This window comes from Bubalus kerabau, chromosome 5 (genome assembly GCF_029407905.1).
Source record: "Bubalus kerabau isolate K-KA32 ecotype Philippines breed swamp buffalo chromosome 5, PCC_UOA_SB_1v2, whole genome shotgun sequence".
NCBI classification, from domain to species: Eukaryota; Metazoa; Chordata; class Mammalia; order Artiodactyla; family Bovidae; genus Bubalus; species Bubalus kerabau.
Window position 1 is genome coordinate 14,741,698 of NC_073628.1, and position 20,597 is coordinate 14,762,294.

Sequence of the window (20,597 nt, forward strand, 5' to 3'; positions counted from 1 at the left end):
GGCAGGGAGACACATTGACCGTTTGGTGGGAAGAACTGGCCAGTTTCTGTCTGACTCAATGCCTCTGCTGCCGCCCACCCCTCCCCCACCCCCCCGGAATCCAGGGATTCAGATGCCCAAGTTCTTGCAGAGACCTCTCGGTAGGATGAGTTGAGGGAAAATGGTGCCTCCCTGGGTTCTCAGGGACCTTCTCTGGCTCCACCCTCAGCCCATGTGGACAGGTTCCTGGTGCACCCATCACTGACTGGGTGAAGAGACTGATGAAGAGCGTGCCGGGGGCTGCTGGCCCAGAAGTCCACTCTTGGGGCTTACCAGGTGGGTGGGCAGTTGCCTACTGTGCTCTGGTCCAGCAGAAATGTTACAGCAGGTGGGGGCCTGGAGATTCCTTCTGGGCTGAGGGGCTGGACTGGGTCCTTGACTTGGCTACCAGCATGGGGCAGACATTTCTAGCAATGACAGTGTTTGCCCCTTCCTGGTAACTGCCCCTTGGAACCAGTTCATATTAGTCAGGGAGATGGGGTGAATTTGGACAGTGCGGGGATCCCAGGGCCTCTTCACCTCCTCTCCTGCTCGTCCTGCAGGTCACCTTGAGTGACGTCCTCATAGGACGGTGGAGGCATCATCGACTGCTCCTTGAGCTCCAATGGTGAGTCAGGGACAAGAGGCGAGTCATCCTCCTGCCAAAGAGAGAAGCCGCTGTCCCTGATGCTCCAATATGAGGAGCATGTGGTGATCAACAAAGCCCTTCCTGATGGCTCACTTGTTGGAGCCTCAAGTTCCCATGAAGGTGGGGAAACTGACACAAACAAGGCCCTTCTAGCTCTCTGATGACTTAACAAGAAGACTTTCTGCCAGACAGCCAGGCGATGACTGAGACAACTTATTTACTTGGTGTGAGTAAAACTCAAATGTAAAGTCATGTCAGTGCTATGTAAAAACTCAGAACATCATGACCCTAACATGAAAACAATTGAAGTGTTAACCTTGCAGAATTACAGGGAATTTAGACCATATATTTCCTTTTTTTTTTTTTTTTTTACAGTGTTCCACAGTTAAGATTATAATGTGAACTTCTTTTTCCCTTCAAAGAAATGAGTCTGGGATATCACTTCTGGGGTGGGGAGAGACTAGTTTTTTATTTCTAGATCTTTTTGGTCCCAGCCTGCCATTCTGCCAGCTTCACAAGTACTCTAGGTCTTGGATCTGGGTGAAACATGCCTCGGACTGAGTCCTGGATTTCCTTACAGGTGTTTGACCTTGGAAAGTGACATGGCCTCTCTAAGTTTCGGTTTACTTATCTGTAGAATGGGGGGAAGGTTAGTGCCCACTTCAAAGGGCAGTTGACAAGATTATGTTAAACAAGTCGTGTTTCTCTCACATGCTTAACAGAGAGGGTACTTGGTATCTCCGAAGTGCTCAGTCCCTGTGATCCCCCCTTTGCTGGCTCCCACTACAGCCACACCCCACAACATACTATGGCTCCACCAGCCTTCCCTGGCAGGTCTCTGAGCCATTGCCCCTGCTGTTCCCTCTACTATGGGTCCCTCTCCCATCCCACCTGCAGGGCCAGATCCTGCCTGTCTCCACGGATCTCCCTCATAAGCTCTCCAAGGGCTTGAGAGCTGGGAGCACTGTGGCCTGCTGGTCTGAGCATCCGTGGCCTTTCCTCCCCGGTGGCCCCCATTTTTCACCTTGAATTGGTGCCCTCCCCCGTCCCGTGCCTTATCTCCCCTACTAGACTGTGGGTTGCCTCTGTGTGTGGCCCAGCTTACTGATGGTAAGCTCCCCTTACTGCCTGATGCTCCCCTCTCTTTGCCCTCTGTAGCCTCGTTCCCCATCTCCTGGAGGCCCTCACCTCTGCAGACAGGCGGGCATCCCTGTATGCCACGATAGCCATGAGCCCCGGCAGGAAGACCTCCACACAGGTGACACAGAGCAGGGCCAGCACTAGCCTCTGGATGTGGACCTGTGAGGGAGAGAGGGGAGGGAGAGGCAGGTGAGCCTCCGCTGGGTGTCTGCACCCATCACCTGGGCACGGGCAGCGGTCAGACCTGCCAGCAAGGACAGTGGGATTTCAGCTCCCAGGTGTGCCCAGTAGGCAGGACGTGGCTCTGCTCTATGCCCAGTACCAGGCACCCATGGGTCCTTGGTGCACAGTGTTTGAGGACTGAGGTTTTCTCGTGGGCCCCTGGTAGAATGGCAAGTGGACTTCAGCATCATCTCATCCAATCCCACTTAGATGGGGATATCTAAGCTCAGGGAGAAGCAGCATCGCTTATAGCAGGGGAGGGGAAGAACTGGGTTGAGGATCACCATACAGCTGGGATATCTCTTGGGACCACAAGCATCCAGTAGGGAATGTGTGCATGTGTGTGTCTGTGCATGCGTGTCCACGTGTGTGCTCAACCTGTGTGAGCATGGTGGAGGGCGATAAGGAATAGTGAACCATCGTGGTCAGAACACTTGGAAACTGACCTTGAGGCCAGCAGCCACCCACATGGAACAGCTGGCCCACCTTCTGCTTCAGGAGTGCGTGTGTGCGTGCTAAGTTGCTTCAATCGTGTCTGACTCTTTGCAACCCCGTGGACTGTAGCCCACCAGGCTCCTCTGTCCGTGGGATTCTCCAGGCAAGAATACTGCAATGCATCCTCATGCCCTCCTCCTGGTTCAGGGGAGGCTGTGGCTAAAAAAGCACTGAGCTTGAAGTCTAGACCCCACTGAGTCCTCACTGCACCCCTGCCTTGCTATGTGATCTTGATCCACTAGTTTAGCTTCTCTGGACTTCAGTGTTCACTTCCATAAAATGGGGGTAACAAAGTGAGCTCGGCCAGCTCCACAAGGCTGCTGTGAGGTTCAGTTATTGGGGTCACTGGGGCTATGCTATTTATAGAGCCTTGAACAAGAAATCAGCAGTCCTAGATTATGGTCCTGAATTTGCTGCCAACTTGCTACTTGACCTCAGGCAGGCCCCTCCCCCTCTCTGGGCTTCCGTTTCCTCAATGATTAAAGTGGGAGCCGTGAGTTCAGGCCCTGTTCAGCTCCTTGATGCCAACCAGCAAGAAGGCCAATATCATCTCTGTACCTTGGGGTGGGGGGATGGGCTGGCCACCCATGCTGGGCTCCAGATGAGGTTCTCTGAGAGCTAGAAACTTCCTCTGAGCCAAGCCCAAGGCAGGCTTTCCTGGGAGTCAGAGGACCCTTGGGGGTCGGGCACTCACAGTATCAGTGGGGTACGGTTTCCAGATGGGGAACTCAAATGGAGTCTCCAGAAAGAGGTCCTTGGCAATAACAAAGAGCCCAGCCAGCACACAGAGGAAGCTGATGGAGTTTGCTACCAGGCACGCCTTCTATAAGCAAAGAAGAAACAACAATCATTGTCCAAAGGCTACAGACGGGGTCTAAGTCCTCTTCCCTGGCCAGCCAGTAGCTCACTCTGGGACATTCAGGAAAACACTGCCCATCTCTGGGCCCGAGGCTCCTCACGCCAACATGGCTTTCTGAGCCAGCCGACCACCAAGGAGGCCCCCACCAGCCCTCATCTTATATGGTGGGGTCCCCAAGCTCTGGGTTCTAATGCCTGATGATCTGAGGTAGAGCTGACGTAGTCATAGCAATAAAGTGAAAAGTGAAAGTGAAGTCGTTCAGTCGTGTCTGACTCTTAGCAACCCCATGGACTGCAGCCCACCAGGCTCCTCAGTCCATGGGATTTTTCCAGGCAATAAATGGTGCGATAAATGTAATGTTTTTTAAATCATTGCAAAAACTCCCTGCCCAGCCCCCAGTCTGTGGAAAAAAAGATTGGGGACCACTGTTCCCATGGGATCACGAGAAGCAAAGGACTGCCGCTGGGTCCCTAGGTTTTGTAACAAAGAAGTATGTTCCATCTCCCTCTCAAAGCTGTCTCCAGTCATCTTGGCATCAGATATGCCAACTGATGATGCTTGCAATGCCGGAGACCTGGGTTCTATCCCTGGGCTGGGAAGATCCCCTAGAAAAGGGAACGGCTACCTTCTCCAGTATTCTGGCCCAGAGAATTCCTTGGACTGGATAGTCCACAGGGTTGCCAAGAATTGGACATGACATGTCCAATGAGCGACTTTCACTTTCATTTTCTCAGGCATCCAAATGCCCCCCTCCTCCACAGGAAAGGACAGGACGAACCCCGAAGGTCCCCTAACCTCTCTCACTCAAGTCTGCCTCCTCCCCCACCCACCATGGCTCCTGAAATGACTCTGCTCATCCTTATCTTGGGTTATTTGTGCATTATTCCATGAGCCTCTTGCCAAGTGCAAACTCCTGTAACAGGGAAAGAGTATGAACATAAGGCTCTTCCAAGCCCTTGTGCTAGAATGGATTTCTCTGCAGTAGGTATTTCCCTAGGCTCAGGTGTAGGAAGTGGGGAGGCTTTTGGTTCTGCAAGGGGCCCAGCCCAGGAGGAAGAGCCAGGGCTTTGCCGAGCATCTCCTGCCTCTGCTCTGGGTAAATGGCACTATACCCTTCTGATGTGATCCCTGAAAGGGCAGAGGGCAGCTACCGCCAAGCCCAGGCTGGGGGGCCATGAGTGTGGACCCAGCCAGGGCTTGGGGGTGGAGGGTGGGCTGAGGCCATGACACAGGATTGGTGGGATGGTCCTTCCATCCCCTATCCACCTCCATCCACCCAGGCTTGTGAGGGTGCCCACTCTGCCTCCCTCGGCCACCCCAGGCTAGAAAGATGCTCAGACACCTGCTGCCCAAGCTTAGTGCATGGGAGAGGGAGACAGGAGGTCTAAGGAGCTGTGGGGACACAGAAGCCAGCCATGGCAGATCAGGGAAGACTATCTGGAAGAGGAGACATGTAAGCTGACCCTTGAAGAATGATCAGAAGGAAAGTCAAAGCCAGGAGAGAATGCCCAGTGGGGAGAGGGTAAGGTACTCTGGCAGAAAATAGCACAGAGCAGGCAAGAAACAGTTGTGTCTGGCTGGGCCCTAGAGGTGAGAGGTTGGTGGACTCCCAGCTGTGACCTGGCCTTCGGGACTCACAGACTTGCTGACATGGGAGGTAAGCCGAGGGCACAGGGGAGCCAAGGGGTGATTGCCAGAATAGTCACCCAGGCTGCTGGGTGAACAGGCTGGCTGACACCTCCAGGCCTGGCCTGATGGGACGATGGCCAGACCTGGGGTGGAGGAAGGGCAGCAGGTGGAGAGAACGGCAGGGAGTCGGGGTGAGAGACAGACCCCCACGACAGGGGCTTTTCTGCTTGGACCCTCTGTACCCGCTTCTGGCAAATCCTGGCAAACTGCCTCTGGAATCCCTACTACACATGATGCCCTTTGTGACATTAGCCCAGCCTTGGGATGGGAGAGAACAGTCTTAACCCTCCAACTTACCAGATAATTTTTCTGAAACGACTCCATTGTTATTGCCAAGATCCCGGAAATGAGGAACTGCGGAACAGATTTGAAACAGTCTTAAGGGAGAGGCTGGGGTTCCTTGAAACCCACAAATTCCCTTCCCACTATGATCTTAAAAAAAGACAACCTGTGGGGGCTGGTGGGATAGGGAACATCATTTCTCCAACAAAGGGAGCTCACCTGCCCCCACGTGGTCCATCCCAGGCCCCACTCCAGCCAGGCTACTCTTCTCTCCTGCTTTCCTAGTGTAGCAGCCCAGACCACCCCTCTGCAAGCAACTGAACTATGGCTTCCACTCCAAGCCTCGCTCCCTTCCTGGATCCTACAGTTTGGAGGATATTAGCTCTTGGTTCCAGGGTCTCTGGTATTTTTCTGAGATTATTCTTTCATATGTGTGCTGAGTGCCTTCTATGCACCCATCACTGGGAGCACAGGGATGGGTAGGCACTCATGTAGGGACAGTAGTTTCTATGCTGTGCACAGAAAGCTCAGGTGGGAGCTGTGGGGTCAGAGAACTGAAGCGGCAGCAGGCGAGGGGCCAGGACACGTGTCTAGGAGGGTGTCTGGGAGCTGGTACTAGGTGTGGAAGTAGGACTCCACTGTGACCCGGGATGGAAGAGGATGCCCTGGGGAGCCTCCAGGGAAGGTGTGGGCAGTGGTCTCCTCTCTCCTCCCACCCTGGCCAACAGCCTTGTGCCCTGCAGACTGGCCCTGACAGAGATTCTGGGCACCAGGGATGTGTGGCCAGATCCAAAGGCCTCCGAGGAAGCCTGGGGAAGGTGCAGCTGCCCCAGCTCACATTCACCCTCCTCTGTGCTGGATAAACTTGGTAATTAGAGGAGGGTGCCAAGATCTTCCCTGGTGGCTCAGCATTAAAGCATCCACCTGCAATGCAGGAGACCTGGGTTCAATCCCTGGGTCAGGAAGACCCCTTGGAGGAGGAAATGGCAACCCACTCCAGTATTCTTGCCTGGAGAATCCCATGGACAGAGGAGCCTGGCAGACTACAGTCCACAGGGTAGCAAAGAGTCGGACATGACTGAAGCAACTCAGCAAGCATGCACACTGAGAGCCCGGGGGCTGCTCTCTTGGGCTGCAGGCCCGCAGGAGCCCCTGGGAAGAAGCTGCTTCCGGTGTGACTGAGAGAGTAGATGTGGAGCGTGGAGGCTGTGCAGGGGCCGAGGCTGCCTCGCTGCTATTCATTCACTGCCCCCAACCTTGCACCCCCTCCCAAAAGCCAGGTCCTCTGGGCCTGCCTGTGCATCCCCAAAGCCGGCCCATATTTTGACATCTACTCACAGAGGCAGCCCCCCAGAATGGATACCAACACTTCTGGACCACCAGGTGAAGGTTCTGGACAGCAGCCACCAGGTAACCTCCAATGAACAAGTACACCAGAGCGATGACCACATGGACAGCCTGGGCGAGACAGGGGCAGGGGACAGAGAGCCGCTGTCAGGGAACTGGCCCTAATGGAGTTGGTTGAGCTCCTGGACCAGCGAGCTGCACAGAGCTCACTTCCTGCCTTCTAAGGATCCTGGTGGGCCTGCAAGGAAGGACCACTTCTCGGGAAGGCAGGTGGGAGTCACATACCTGTCCTACCACTTGTGGCCATGGCAGTGTCTCTGGGGGCTGAGGTGGAGGGGATGGGAAAGAGGGGGAAGGAGAAGAAGCTTCTTCTACTGAGGCTTCTATGAGCCACACTGAGCCAGTGTCATGTGGATGTAGACTGCCTCTCCCATCCCTCCATGGAATTTTAAATCTTAGAATGAGTGTTAAGCACTGTCTCAATCCCCCTCCATCCTCAGGTCTCCTTGCATTACCACCCCCACCCCGGCACCATGTGCCCCCTCTACTCCATTCCCTCCCCGGACCACAGCACCGCACTGCAGGAAATGGACACTCACGCCCAGCTCCTTGAGAACGTGGCTACTCTTCCTGGGCTTCTCCTGGTGCCAGTTTGGAGGTGGGAGGTCAGGCTGGGTCACCTTCTGAGGTAGATCTGTCAGGTCAGGTGGGGTAGGGCTGAGGGCCTTCTCTGATGGGTGTCCTTCAGCTTCCGACCTGGGAGTAACTGTGGATGCTCCATCGACTGCTGCTGCCATGACTCCAGCTGAGGACCTGGCTGCTGGCCAAGGAGAAAGGCTAGGTCAAAACTGTCTCATTTCCTGGGCTTGTGCCTGGGTGCCTGTCCCGTCTGCCCTCTGGATCAGGACTTTCCAGAACAGCAGCTGGCGTGAACTTGCTTTGACCTGGAATCCACTGGGTCCAGGAATGGGGAGAAGCTGACTCACAGCCTCTGCCCCTTCTAGGGCAGAAAGACGAGGACCAGACACACTTCCCCATCATTGCAAGACAGATGGACCCCCACCCAAACTGGATGACTGCAGTTTGGTCAAGAGCCCAGGGTGCAGGAGGCTTGGGCAAGTGGGGATATCTTTGTAACCAGACCCCCCATCCATTGGCTTCAGTTCAGTTCAGTTCAGTTGCTCAGTCATGTCCAACTCTTTGTGACCCCATGGACTGCAGCACGCCAGGCTTCCCTGTCCTTCACCAACTCCTGGAGCTTACTCAAACTCATGTCCATCGAGTTGGTGATGCCATCCAACCATCTCATCTTCTGTCGTCCCCTTTTCCTCCTGCCTTCAATCTTTCCCAGCATCTGGGTCTTTCCCAATGAGTTGGCTCTTTGCATCAGGTGGCCCGAGTATTGGAGTTTCAGCTTCAGCATCAATCCTTCCAATGAATATTCAGGACTGATTTCCTTTAGGATGGACTGTTTTGATCTCCTTGCAGTCCAAGGGACTCTCGAGAATCTTAAGCATAAGTTCTTCGGTGCTCAGCTTTCTTTATAGTCCAACTCTCACATCCATATATGACTACTGGAAAAACCATAGCTTTGACTAGATGGACCTTTGTTAGCAAAGTAATGCCTTTGCTTTTTAATATGCTATCTAGATTGGTCATAACTTTTCTTCCAAGGAGCAAGCGTCTTTTAATTTCCACTGGATTAGGATGAGCCAAAACAAGGCAGATGGGAACCAAATAATTGTCCTACCACCTGAGGTGATGGTGGTGGCTCTTGGGTGTGGGGCATTAGGGAATGGAAGGGAAGGAAACTTCTGCTGAGGGCTTACAAGGAGCCAGCAGGGAGCCAGGAAGCCATTTAGCAATGACAATAAATCAACATTTACTAGAGTTTTCTCTGTTGCAAGCACCAGGATGAGCATTTTATATGCATTACCTGATTGTATCCTCATCTCAACCCTATGGGTTGTCCTTCCTTCCATTTTGCAGATAGGACTCAGGTTAAGCTGCCTGACGAAGGTCACACAGCCAGTGAATGACTGGACTGGGACTCAGAGCTCGGCAGACTGGCTCCAGAGTTTGGGGGCCTCCATCTTTTATGCACAGTTGCCTTAATAAATAAAAATGAATGCTCTGGATGTTTTAACAGGCATGAGAAAGGGGTTGGGGGAAAACTTTGCAGGAGGCTGAAAGTGCCACTTGCTGAGGGGCTGGATGACTCTATTGTGGGGCAATAGAGGGCCTGGGGGCTTCCTGGTGACTCGGTGAGAAACAAGTTGGTGGGGGGAGCTGGGTTTGGGTTGTTTCCATTCTTTCTAGTTAAAAAATAAGGTGGGGGAGGTCACATTCCTCTTGATATTAATTCTGTGTGAATTCAGGAGATCCTGCTTGGGCATCCATATTTTGCTGTTTTTGTATCAAGGAGTTAGGGATGCAGGAAGAGGGAAAGAAGCTGGGAGGCTCAAGTAGCCCAGGTGACTAGATCCTGGACTGCGAGTCCTTCAGAGCCAAAGGGCTGGATGGGGCCCCAGGGTTGATGAGCACCAGCTCCATGGAGGCACCATGTGGGAAGGCATTTTTGCATGCTGACCTCCCTCGATTCTCAGGAAGCTGATTAACTCTATTCCATAGAAAAGGAAGGAGGTTTAGAGAGGTCAAGTGCTTTGGCCAAAGTCACACAAGCAAGGAAGTGCCTGGGATTAGGACTGTGTGTATTGGTCCGACTCCAGCACTCTGTGCCCAGGCTGCTGGGATGTGTGAGCAGTATCTCCACCGGCCTGTGGTGACAACCCCTGGTTTAGTGGGGATGGTTGAGGAGGCTGGGCCCCCCTCCTGGCTGGGCTCCAGAAGCAGAGCCCAGAGACATGTGGTGGCATGACTCTGTTCTGGGACCTGGGCCAGCTCTGCAAGGGAATCCACCCCTATGTCAGTCTCCAGAGCCCCTCTGGCACAGAGAGCTGGACCCAGGGGTATGGTTGGTGGCAGAGGCCAGTATCATCATCCACTGACTGTAACCAGATTTCTCCCCTGCACCTGGACACGCAGAACCTAGACCTGAGCCTCGGTGCCACTGGGAAGCACAAAAGAAGGAAGACTTTTTGGAGGAGGCATCTTGGATGAGACAGGTTGTTCAGGGAGATAGTGAGTGTCCCATCACTGGAAGGGTGCTTCTACTTGGCTTTCATTTTTCGGGAATCCAGAGTAACCTTTCTCAAAGTACATTCCATGGAACACTGGTCCTAATGGATCAGTAGCAAAAGGGTTCCATGATGAAATAAGTTTGGGAAACCCTGGATATCTATCTTCATTCCACTCTTTAGCATGTTAAAGGCTCTGAGAATTCCTGCAATGGAATAACTTTACTGTAATATTTACGGCATTTCCCAAACTTAAAAGGCCATGATAAATGAACATTTTTTTTCTCATAGTCCAATGATTTTACACACTTGGTACTCTGTGGGGAATATTTATGGGCAAGTGGCCCTAAACTTATAAACTTTAAATTCTGGTCTTCTTTGTGGCTCAGATGGTAAAGAATCTACATGCAATGTGGGAGAACCAGGTTCGAACCCTGGAGAAGGAAATAGCCACCCAATCCACTATTTTTGTCTGGAGAATTCCATGGACAGAGGAGCCTGGTAGGTTATAGTCCACAGGGTTGCAAAGAGTTGGACGTGGCTGAGCGACTAACACTTACACTTCCGCCCTCTTTTCGATTTTCTCATGTGCATATCATGGTGGAGGCAGGGACTGGACTGTGGTCTCTAGGGTCACTTCCAACTCAGTAATTTTCTCATGAGGCAGAAGGAACTTTAAACAGCAGGAGGGGAGAGAGGTACAAAGGGCAGGTGTAGATAACCAAAGTCTCTTGTTTGTGAAGCTGAGATCCTGCTCTCTAAGAAGGATGTGGACTCTGGGCCTCAGGAGGCAGGTGCCCTGTTGTCCTGTCCACTGCACCACCAGAACCTGGCATAGGCTGCTCCGGGGTGGGGTGGCTGGGAGGGGAGATGGCTGGAGACTGTCGTGGGAAGTGGGAGGGACATATTTAGCCTTGACCCCTCTCCAGTCCCCTCAGCCGGCTTAGGACTCCCAGGTCCAGCCAGCCTGACACCCCAGGGAACCAACCAGGGCCCAAATGTATCTCCTTTGTACCTTCAGCTCCCAGGGGCAGGGCAGGCAAGGACAGTGGGAGGCAGGACCCTCCAGCACCACCCTCTTCCCAAAGAATGGTCCAGATCATGCTGCTGCTGCTGCTGCTAAGTCACTTCAGTCATGTCTGACTCTGTGAGACCCCAAAAACAGGAGCCCACCAGGCCCCCCTGTCCCTGGGATTCTCCAGGCAAGAATACTGGAGTGGGTTGCCATTTCCTTATCCAATGCATGAAAGTGAAAAGTGAAAGTGAAGTCACTCAGTTGTGTCGGACTCTTAGCGACCCCATGGACTGCAACCTACCAGGCTCCTCCGTCCATGGGATTTTCCAGGCAAGAGTACTGGAGTGGGTTGCCATTGCCTTCTCCAGGTCCAGATCATGAGCGCTAGACAAACCTGGCTCTGTTCCCATGAACTTTGACCTTGGGCAAGTCAAATGAGATGATAACATTTCAGCATCTTAGTCTCCTCATTGTTATGTAAGGAGAGCTGGTGCCTATCCTGGGGGTGGGGGTGGGGTGGGGCTGTGAGGGCTAAGCAAGGTAACATGTGTAACATGCAGGGCCTGATGCTGGCCGGCATCACCTCTGCCTACTGCGTGCCTAGAATACTGCCATTGGGCTCCACTTTGTCCTGACTGGTTCTCTGTTAAGATCTGAGACACCCTGGTCTCATTATCAGGAGGGGTGATCGTGGGGGGAGACAGCATGAGAGCTCTGGGCTCTGGGGGTCGGGGAGAGGGATATGGGGAGGGAAGGAGAGCACCACGAATATAGAGCTAGTGCTCGAAGATTTATCTCCAGAGTCCTGAGCTTAACACCACAGGGACCCAGGCAGCAGTGAGTAAGATCTGGCCATGGGTGTCTATGATCAAGCAGGCAGTGAAAACCTGTATTGTGGAGGCCTAGAAGACAAAGCAAGCTTCTCAGGCTGTGTGTGTGTGTGTGTGTGTGTGTGTGTGTGTGTGTGTGTGTTTGCATGCATGCCAAGCAGAGACAAGCAGGGTTGAGAGACACAGCACAGAGACACACCATGTGACCAAGGGGATGATGAGAGGGCCAGGGACACTTGCAGAGGATCAGGGTTCAGCGGATGCCAGTTAGAAATTGGCCACAAACTCACCAAAGCCAGCCTCCCTGCAGGGCGTCAGAACAAGGTGCTGGTGCAAAGGGGTTCACTGTCAGGAGCTAGGATCCCTCAGAAGCCTCTGCTCTGAGATGGAGTCACACCTGGATTCCAGCTCTGGCCCTGAGGGGTCCTGGGCACCTCCCTTCCCTCTCTGGGGCTCTGTGTCCTCAGCATTGTCTCCGTGTGTGAGTTTCTGGGATTGGAATGGAAACGACCAAGGCTCCTCTCAGTTCCTGTGGTCTGTGACTGGCAGCAGGATGGGGCTTCGGGTGGTAAATTCCTCCCCAGGGAGAGATCCTGTTGGTTCTCCCTCCTTCCCAGATGCTCTTTACTGGGGTGGGGATGCCCATTTCCAGCTTCCATAATTGTTGACTGCTAATAGCATATTGAAAAGCAGAGATATTACTTTGCCAACAAAGGTCCATCTAGTCAAGGCTATGGTTTTTCCAGTGGTCATGTATGGATGTGAGAGTTGGACTGTGAAGAAAGCTGAGTGTCAAAGAATTGATGCTTTTGAACTGTGGTGTTGGAGAAGACTCTTGAGAGTCCCTTGGACTGCAAGGAGATCCAACCAGTCCATCCTAAAGGAGATCAGTCCTGGGTGTTCATTGGAAGGACTGATGCTGAAGCTGAAACTCCAATATTTTGGGCACCTCATGTGAAGAGTTGACTCATTGGAAAAGACCCTGAGGCTGGGAAGGATTGGGGGCAGAAGGAGAAGGGGACAATAGAGGATGAGATGGCTGGATGGCATCACCGACTCGATGGACATGAGTCTGAGTGAACTCTGGGAGTTGGTGATGGACAGGGAGGCCTGGCGTGCTGTGATTCATGGGGTCGCAAAGAGTCGGACACGACTGAGCGACTGAACTGAACTGAAGGGCTCACAGCTGCCCCCTTTAAATTTTAAGTTTAAATGACACTCCAGGGACTTCACTGGTGGTCCAGTAGTTTAGAATCCACCTTGTAATGCAGGGGATGCAGGTTCGGTCCTTGGTTGGGGAACTAGGTTCCCACATATTTTGGAGCAACTAAGGCTGCATGTCTGGAGTCCATGTGCCCTAACTACTGAGCTCACTTACCACAACTATAAAGTCCACGCACCACAGTGAACAATCCCGTATGAACACCCAACACAGTCAAATAAGTAAATACAGATATACATATGCATACACACACACACACACACACACACACACATATACATGTATAGGGGCTTCCCAAGTGGCTCAGTGGTAAAGAACCTGCCTGCCAATGCAGGAGACAGAAGAGACTCGGGTTTGATTCCTGGGTCAGGAAAATCCCCTGGAGGAAGAAATGGCAACCTCCTCTCCAGTGTTCTTGCCTGGAGAATCCCATGGACAGAGCTTTAGTACATGGGGTCGCAAACAGTCAGACACAACTGAGCCAGTAGACAATATATATATAATATTAAGAATCTTTTATATATAATCTTTATATATATATATAAAATATTCTTAATCACACACACAAAGACATTCCCTCCCCCCACCCTGCAGCCAGACTGGCTGGCATGGGGTAGAAAAGGCTTACTCCCTGGCCTGATGGTGAGACCCAGTCTGTGCTTCTGAATCGACACCAGCGGGATCCGCAGAAACCACCTCTGTCCTTGGCTTATTTCCCCTGCCCTGTCCTGCTTCCCCTACTCTTCTCCTGAGACTCAGTTCAGTTTAGTTCAGTCACTTAGTAGTGTCCAACTCTTTGTGCCCCATGGACTGCAGCACGCCAGGCCTCCCTGTCCATCACCAACCCCTGGAGTTTTCTTGAACTCCTGAGACTACTCCCTCATAAGCCAGTTATGCCAAATCCTCGTCTCAGGCTCCACTTCTAGATAACCTGATGGGAGACCCTCTTTCCTTCTTTACACTGTGGGGTCCACTTACCTAGCCCGGGACCTCTGCTCTGAGCTCCAGCCAGGTTGTGCCCTCTGGATCTGCCTCAGTCCCACGGAGACAGCGCCAGAAGATCGGAACATCTTTACAACGTTAGACTTTGGATATTTTCTGTCCTGGCCCCACCTCCTGCTTCATGGCCCAGATGAGCTGTCAAGTCCTTCCCATCCCCCAGACCCAGGCAAGTGAATCTCTCAGCAACTTCACATGTCTTTCCTTATAGTTGTAAATTTCCTTTGGAAAGTAAAATGTTGACGATTGTGCAGGTCAGAAGACTTTTTTAAAAGTCTTTTTAAAAAGTATTTATTGATTAATTTGGCTGCCCTGGGTCTTAGTTGCAATATGGGGAATCTAGTTGCAGCATGTGGGATCTAGTTCTCTGACCAGGGATGGAACCCAGGGACCCTGCATTGGGAGTGTGGAGTCTTAGTCACTGGACAACCAGAGACATCCCTAAAAGACTTTTTAATTCTGGAAAATTTCAATAATTCACAAAAGTAGAGAGAATGGCCCTGTCAATTCCCATGACAATTGTCAGCTCTCTGAATCTTCTTTCTCTATTCCCACTCCTTCCCAGTGGTAAACAAAGCTCAGATATCCTACCGTTTTATTTGGAAATATTTTTGGCATGTGTGCGTGCTAAATCACACAGAGAAGTGATGCAGAGCCAAGTGGCCACCCTGGATCATTGAGTCACTTCAGTCATGTCTGACTCTTTGTGACCCCAAGGACAGTTGCCCCTCAGGCTTCTCTGTCCATGAGAATTCTCCAGGGAAGAATACTGGAATGGGTTGCCATTTCCTCCACCAGGGGTTCTCCCTGACCCAGGGATTGAATCTCCATCTCTTGCATTGCAGGCAGATTCTTTACCACTGAGCCACTGGGAAGCCTCAAACATTTTAGTATTTAAAATATAGTGAAAGTCACTCAGTTGTGTCCAACTCTGCGATCCCATGGACTGTATAGTCCATGGACTTCTCCAGGACAGAATACTGGAGCGGGTACCTGTTACCTTCTTCAGGGGATCTTCCCAATCCAGGGATTGAATCCATGTCTCCCACATTACTGGCGGATTCTTTACCAGCTGAGCCACTGGGGAAGCCCATTTAAAAGATAAGGACTCTAAAAATAAGTATGACCACATGTCACAACTGAAAAGTTAAAACCGGTGAAGACCTGCAGCTGCAAGGGGCCTGTTTCTGGGTGATGCGCTTGCCCTGCAGCCGTGCAGAGCTCTGTGCTAGGTTAGATGGCAGCCCTCTTGGAGGAAAAGTTCAACAGTGGGAGGCAGGAAAACCTCTTTTTCCCCCAGTTCTTGCTACTTACTGCATATCGAATATCTACTCAGTGTTCAAAGTTCTCTGACTGTCTCGTCAACATCTTGTGACCTTTGATTTGCTTGACTCAGGATCCAGACCCATAAGTTGCATTAGGCTGGAGGGTGGAGCTGCCTCACTCTGCCTGGCACCCCGTCCCCATGCTGCCCCCATGCTGCCCCCAGCTTGGTGGCCGCATTCTGGGAGGTGAGCAGACCCTTGACCAGGTGGTTCTGGTGAAGGAGGTATGGGCAGGCTTTGACCATCCTCAGCTCCCAACTTTTAGTGTCAGTTGCTTCAGTCATGTCTGACTCTTTGTGACCCCATAGACTGTAGCCCGCTGGGCTTCTCTGTCCGTGGGATTTCCCAGGCAAGAATACTGATACTGGAGTGGGTTGCCACTTCCTTCTCCAGGGGATCTTCCCAACCGAAGGATAGAACCTGGGTCTTCTGTATTGCAGGCAGGTTCTTTACTGTCTGAACCACCAGGGAAGCCTTGTTTGACAACTCTCAGCTCCCACCCTAGGCTCCTCTTTTGCCCTCTGGCTTCTCTCTCTGTGCTGTTAATGCCAGGTGGGAGAGGGGGTGGGGGCAGAGAGTGATGCAGAGCCAAGTGGCACCCTGGATAGTCACCTACACTACACTTGCTGACTTCAGAGCTGACTCTGGGCCCCAGACTGCCTGAGTTCAAATCTCTCTTCTGTTACCGAGTCCAAGATCTCTCTGCTCACTGTGACAGGCCAATATATCTGAGAAATGAGGGGTTGAGGCAAGGAAGAAACTTTATTTGGAAAGCCAACTGTCTGAGAAGATGGTAGGCTAGCTCACCTAGCTAGATGGCAGGTAGACTCAAAATAACCATCTTATTGGGGTTTGGATGCCAGGTTCTTTTATAGATCAGATGCACCCACTCAACATGCACAACTTTAGTTCATGGGATGAAGTTTTTCCAGAACCTGTGGCTTTTCACTGGGCTAGAGGCTTCTGTTTCACCACTTTTACTTATGTACAACATATAACACACACACACACACACACAAACCACCTCACACCCTTATTCATTAACTGATCCACTCATTTATAAACCATTTAACAAGCACTTGCCACCGGCCAGGCACTGTGCCACATGCTAGGGGGACAGGGCTGAACAAGACACTGCCGTCTTTGAGGAGCTGGGAGGTTGTGGTCCATAGAATAATGGCCCCGAAGATGTCCACGCCTCAGTTGCTGGAAGCTGTGAATATATCACCTTCCACAGTAAAAGGGATTTGCAGAGGAATTAAGTTAAGGGCCTTTGAGAAGGGGTGGTTATCCTGGCTTGTCTGGTGGGTCCCATGTAATCACAGGTGTGTGTGCTAAGTCGCTTCAGTGGTGTCTGATTGTCAGTCTTTGCAATCCTTTGGACGGTAGCCCAGCACGCTCCTCTGTCCTTGGGGATTATCCAGGCAAGAATACTGGAGTAGGTTGCCATTTCCTCCTCCAGCGGATCTTCCCCAACCCAGGGATCGAACCTGCATCTCTTATTATGTCTCCTGCCCTGGAGGCAGGTTCTTTACCAATAACACTATCTGGGAAGCCCTTGTAATCCCAAGGGTCCTTATAAGAGGGATGCAAGAGAATCAGGGTCAGTGAGAAAGATTGGCAGGGCTATGCTGCTGGCTTTAAAGATGGAGGAGGGGGTCAGAAGCCAAGGAATGCATCAGCCCCTCAAGGCTAGAAAATGAGAGGAAATGAATTCCTCTCCAGAGCCTCCCCAAGAAATTCAGCCCTGCCAGTAAACTTGCAGACTTCCTGACCTCCAGGAAGTGGGAAAGTATTAGTTGCTCAGTTGTGTCCGACTCTTTGTGACCTCATGGACTGTAGCCCATCAGGTTACTCTGTCCATGGCATTCTCCAGGCAAGAATACTGGAGTGGGTTGCCATTCCCTTCTCTAGAGGATCTTCCGGACCCAGGATTTGAACCTGAGTCTCCTGCATTACAGGCCCTGTGCTGGGCTCTCAGCACACCTGCATATTTCGGGTCCTGTCCTTGCCCCTCCGGACTATCATCTGTCTCCCTGATCGTCTTCACCATTGCATTCTATCAGTTTCCTGTCCACTATAGTGATTGGTCCCTACAGTAGTAGGAACCTGATGGGATGCAGTGGCGATGATGACCAGGGAGACAGGTGATAGTCTGGAGGGTGGGGATGGGACCCTAGATATGCAGGTGAGAGCCCAGGATGAGCCAGTAAGGCTTCCTGGAGGAAGTGGTGTCTACACCAATTTCTTAAGGAGGGTTGAAGCTAAGTGGGACAAATAGGAGAGTGGGGGGCAGGCAGGAAACAGAGGGGTGTCACAGAGGTTCAGTATGGCTGCTGGGTGAAGTGTAAGAGGCAGGCAGAGTCAAGGCTGCAGAAGTGAGTGGGCTGGTTCTATAAAACTTCCAAGAGCATCTTAGACTTTAGCCTGAGGGTGAGGAGAGCTCCTACTGACTTTCAGTTCAGTTCAGCTCAGTCGCTCAGTCGTGTCCGACTCTTTGCGACCCCATGAATCGCAGCACGCCAGGCCTCCCTGTCCATCACCAACTCCCGGAGTTCACCCAGACTTACGTCCATCGAGTCAGTGATGCCATTCAGCCATCTCATCCTCTGTCGTCCCCTTCTCCTCCTGCCCCCAATCCCTCCCAGGATCAGAGTCTTTTCCAATGAGTCAACTCTTCGCATGAGGTGGCCAGAGTACTGGAGTTTTAGGCAGAGCAATAACGCTTTTGTACTTAAAATCTCTCGGGCTGTATCTAGTTCAGATATGGGCTGACCTAGCTTGGGTCTGAGGACAGAGGTTAGGGTTCTGATGCCATGATGCAGGTGAAAGATGATGGTGGTTCACAGGTGCTGGGAAGGAAGATGGATGGGGACTGAGTTGAGAAAGCTAGAACAACGAGAATCAGTGGGACAGGATTACACCTGGGGCTGAGGCAGAGGAGAAACTAAGAATGATTCTCAAATTTTGTTTTGGGAAGCCTCCAAGTCTGTAGCAACATTGATTAACAAATGGTGTGAGTTTCACTGTAGTGGAAAGTGAAAATAGATGCTGAAGCTCTCAGAGGAGAGCTCTGGGTAGAAGACAGGGATTTAGGAATGGTCAGGATGGGGATAGATGAGATCAGGGATCTTGCTGATGTCTGTCATCCTCAGAGCCTGGATACACAGCCAATAAGCACCTACTGAATAAACCATGAAATGAAGTGAGAGCAGTGAATAAGATCACCCAGGGGATGTGTAGAGTTCATAGAAATGAGTCCAATGCATACAGGAGTGACCCCATGGACTACAGCCAGCCAGGGCCCTCTATCCATGGAATTCTCCAGGCAAGAATACTGGAGTGGATAGCTATTCCCTTCTCCAGGGGATCTTCTCGATCCGGGAAGATTTTTAATGGACATATCACGATTTGCTTACCTATTCTGTTGTGGGTGAACATTTGAGATGTTTCAAGGTTTTGCCTTTTATGAGTAGAGCTGTCATAAGAAACTCGTGTACATGTCTGGTTTGATAGATATATTCACTCACTTCTGTTGGGTGTACATCCGACAACAGAATTGTTAGGTTATACTGTATACTTTAACATATCCTGTGAAACACTTTTTTCCCCCAAAGTGGTGGTATCAACACATACTCCCACCAGCAATCTATAAGATGAGCTCCCCAAATTCATCAACATCTCAGTAGTCAGTCTTTTAAAATTTCAGCCATTTTGGCATGTTGGGCTAGCTCTTTGTGGTTTTTGCTTTGTATTTTTCCAGTGGCTAAAGATGTTGAACACACTTATTGGTCATTTTGAGATCTTTTTCTGCAGATTGCCTGTGCAGGTTCCTTGTCCATTTTAAATTAAGTTGCCTCCTTTTTTCTTATTTAATTTTAGGAGCTATTTATATATTTTGTATTCAAGTCCTCTGTCAGATATTATGTGTTTTAAAATCTCTTTTCATGCTTTAGAGCACTTTCATACTTATTTTTTAATAAATAGAAGTTCTTAATTTTATTATACACTAATCTCTAAATCTTTTCTTTTATGATTAGTTTGTGTGTGTGTGTGTGTGTGTGTGTCCAATTTGAAAAATCCTTGCCTATCCCAAAGTACTGAAGATAGTTTCTTCTTCCTTTTTTTTTTAAAAGAAACTCCTTTTACATTGTAAAATTTAGGTCTGTGACCCATCTTGACTTAATTTTTATGTATGGTATGCGATGTAGGAATTGTGTTTCATTTTTTCCCTATAACCAAATCCAATTGCTTCAGCATAATTTATTGAAAAGAATATCTTTGTCACTGAGTTGCAGTGGCGCCTTTGTCATAAATCAAGTGAACTATCTAGGTGAGGGTCTGTTTCTGAACTCCACTGATCTAATTGTCTAGTCACTAAAAACTATACTGTCTTGGTTATAAGTCCTCCAACTTTGTTTTTCTTTATGGTTTTCTTGAATATTTTAGATCCTTATGAATATTTTAGAATTTCCTTATGAACTTTAGAATTAGCTTGTCAATTTCTCCCCAAATAAAACTGTTGGAATTTTGAATGGGAATGTATGAGGTCTACAGGAAAATTTGGAGATAAATGGCATTCTAACAAAATTTTGAGCTTTCCAATCCGTGAACATAGTATGGCTCTTCATTTATTTAGATCATCATTAATGTCTCTTTAGTAGTTTTCAGGGAGAAGGCAATGGCACCCCACTCCAGCACTCTTGCTTGGAAAATCCCATGGATGGAGGAGCCTGTTAGGCTGCAATCCATGGGGTCGCTAAGAGTCGGACACAACTGAGCGACTTCACTTTCACTTTTCACTTTCATGCATTGGAGAAAGAAATGGCACCCCACTCCAGTGTTATTGCCTGGAGAATCCCAGGGATGGGGGAGCCTGGTGGGCTGCTGTCTATGGGTCCCACAGAGTCAGACACAACTGAAGTGACTCAGCATAGCATAGTAGTTTTCAGAATTCTTCTGCTTCATTGGTAATTATGTCTCCAGCTCCCATTTCCTCTCAGTGGCAGGACTTAATATTGCCAGTTAAGGTAACTCAGTCACTTCTCCTGACTTCCAGTCCAGAAGCATGATCTTCCTTGCTGGTTTTGCATGGTGGCCACTGTCTCCACCCTCATTTACTGTTATGCTTCAGTCTCATACAACCCACATTGCACGTCAGCCCTCTTAGCCTTTTGTGTTTTCCCCTGGGGGACACGGGAAGCTTTCTGATGCTTTTATTCATACCCACATGGGAGTGTAGGGCTCCATGTCATGTCACCAGGCACGCCCTTGGCCATCTCAACTCCACATTCTGGCTCCATGCTGTCTGGACATGGGGCATCTCTAGGGGCCTTGCCGTCTCCTCATGTTATGGCCTGGGATGTGA

The 20,597-nt window shown here is 50.6% G+C and overlaps 1 protein-coding gene across 1 annotated transcript; it reads right to left on the minus strand.

Annotated features, from left to right (window-relative positions):
• Positions 1 to 397: 397 nt before the first annotated feature.
• On the minus strand, positions 398 to 7,498 carry MS4A10 (membrane spanning 4-domains A10). Its single transcript, XM_055583716.1, has 7 exons — positions 7,301 to 7,498; positions 6,693 to 6,812; positions 5,370 to 5,426; positions 3,219 to 3,347; positions 1,856 to 1,966; positions 1,246 to 1,298; positions 398 to 879 (listed from the first exon to the last, which is right to left on the minus strand). The coding sequence occupies exons 1-7, from the start codon at positions 7,496 to 7,498 to the stop codon at positions 555 to 557; spliced, it is 993 nt and encodes a 330-aa protein (XP_055439691.1). The 3' UTR covers positions 398 to 554.
• Positions 7,499 to 20,597: the final 13,099 nt, after the last annotated feature.

What these genes read in the sequence shown, in the direction of transcription:
- MS4A10 (XM_055583716.1), bottom strand. Translation starts at nt 7,498, where the DNA reads ATGGCAGCAGCAGTCGATGGAGCATCCACAGTTACTCCCAGGTCGGAA. An exon ending in CATTCTGGGGGGCTGCCTCT is followed by an intron (nt 5,427 to 6,692) that starts GTGAGTAGATGT and finishes TCTGTTCCGCAG; the next exon opens with TTCCTCATTTCCGGGATCTT. An exon ending in ATGCCCGCCTGTCTGCAGAG is followed by an intron (nt 1,299 to 1,855) that starts GTGAGGGCCTCC and finishes CCCATTCTACAG; the next exon opens with ATAAGTAAACCGAAACTTAG.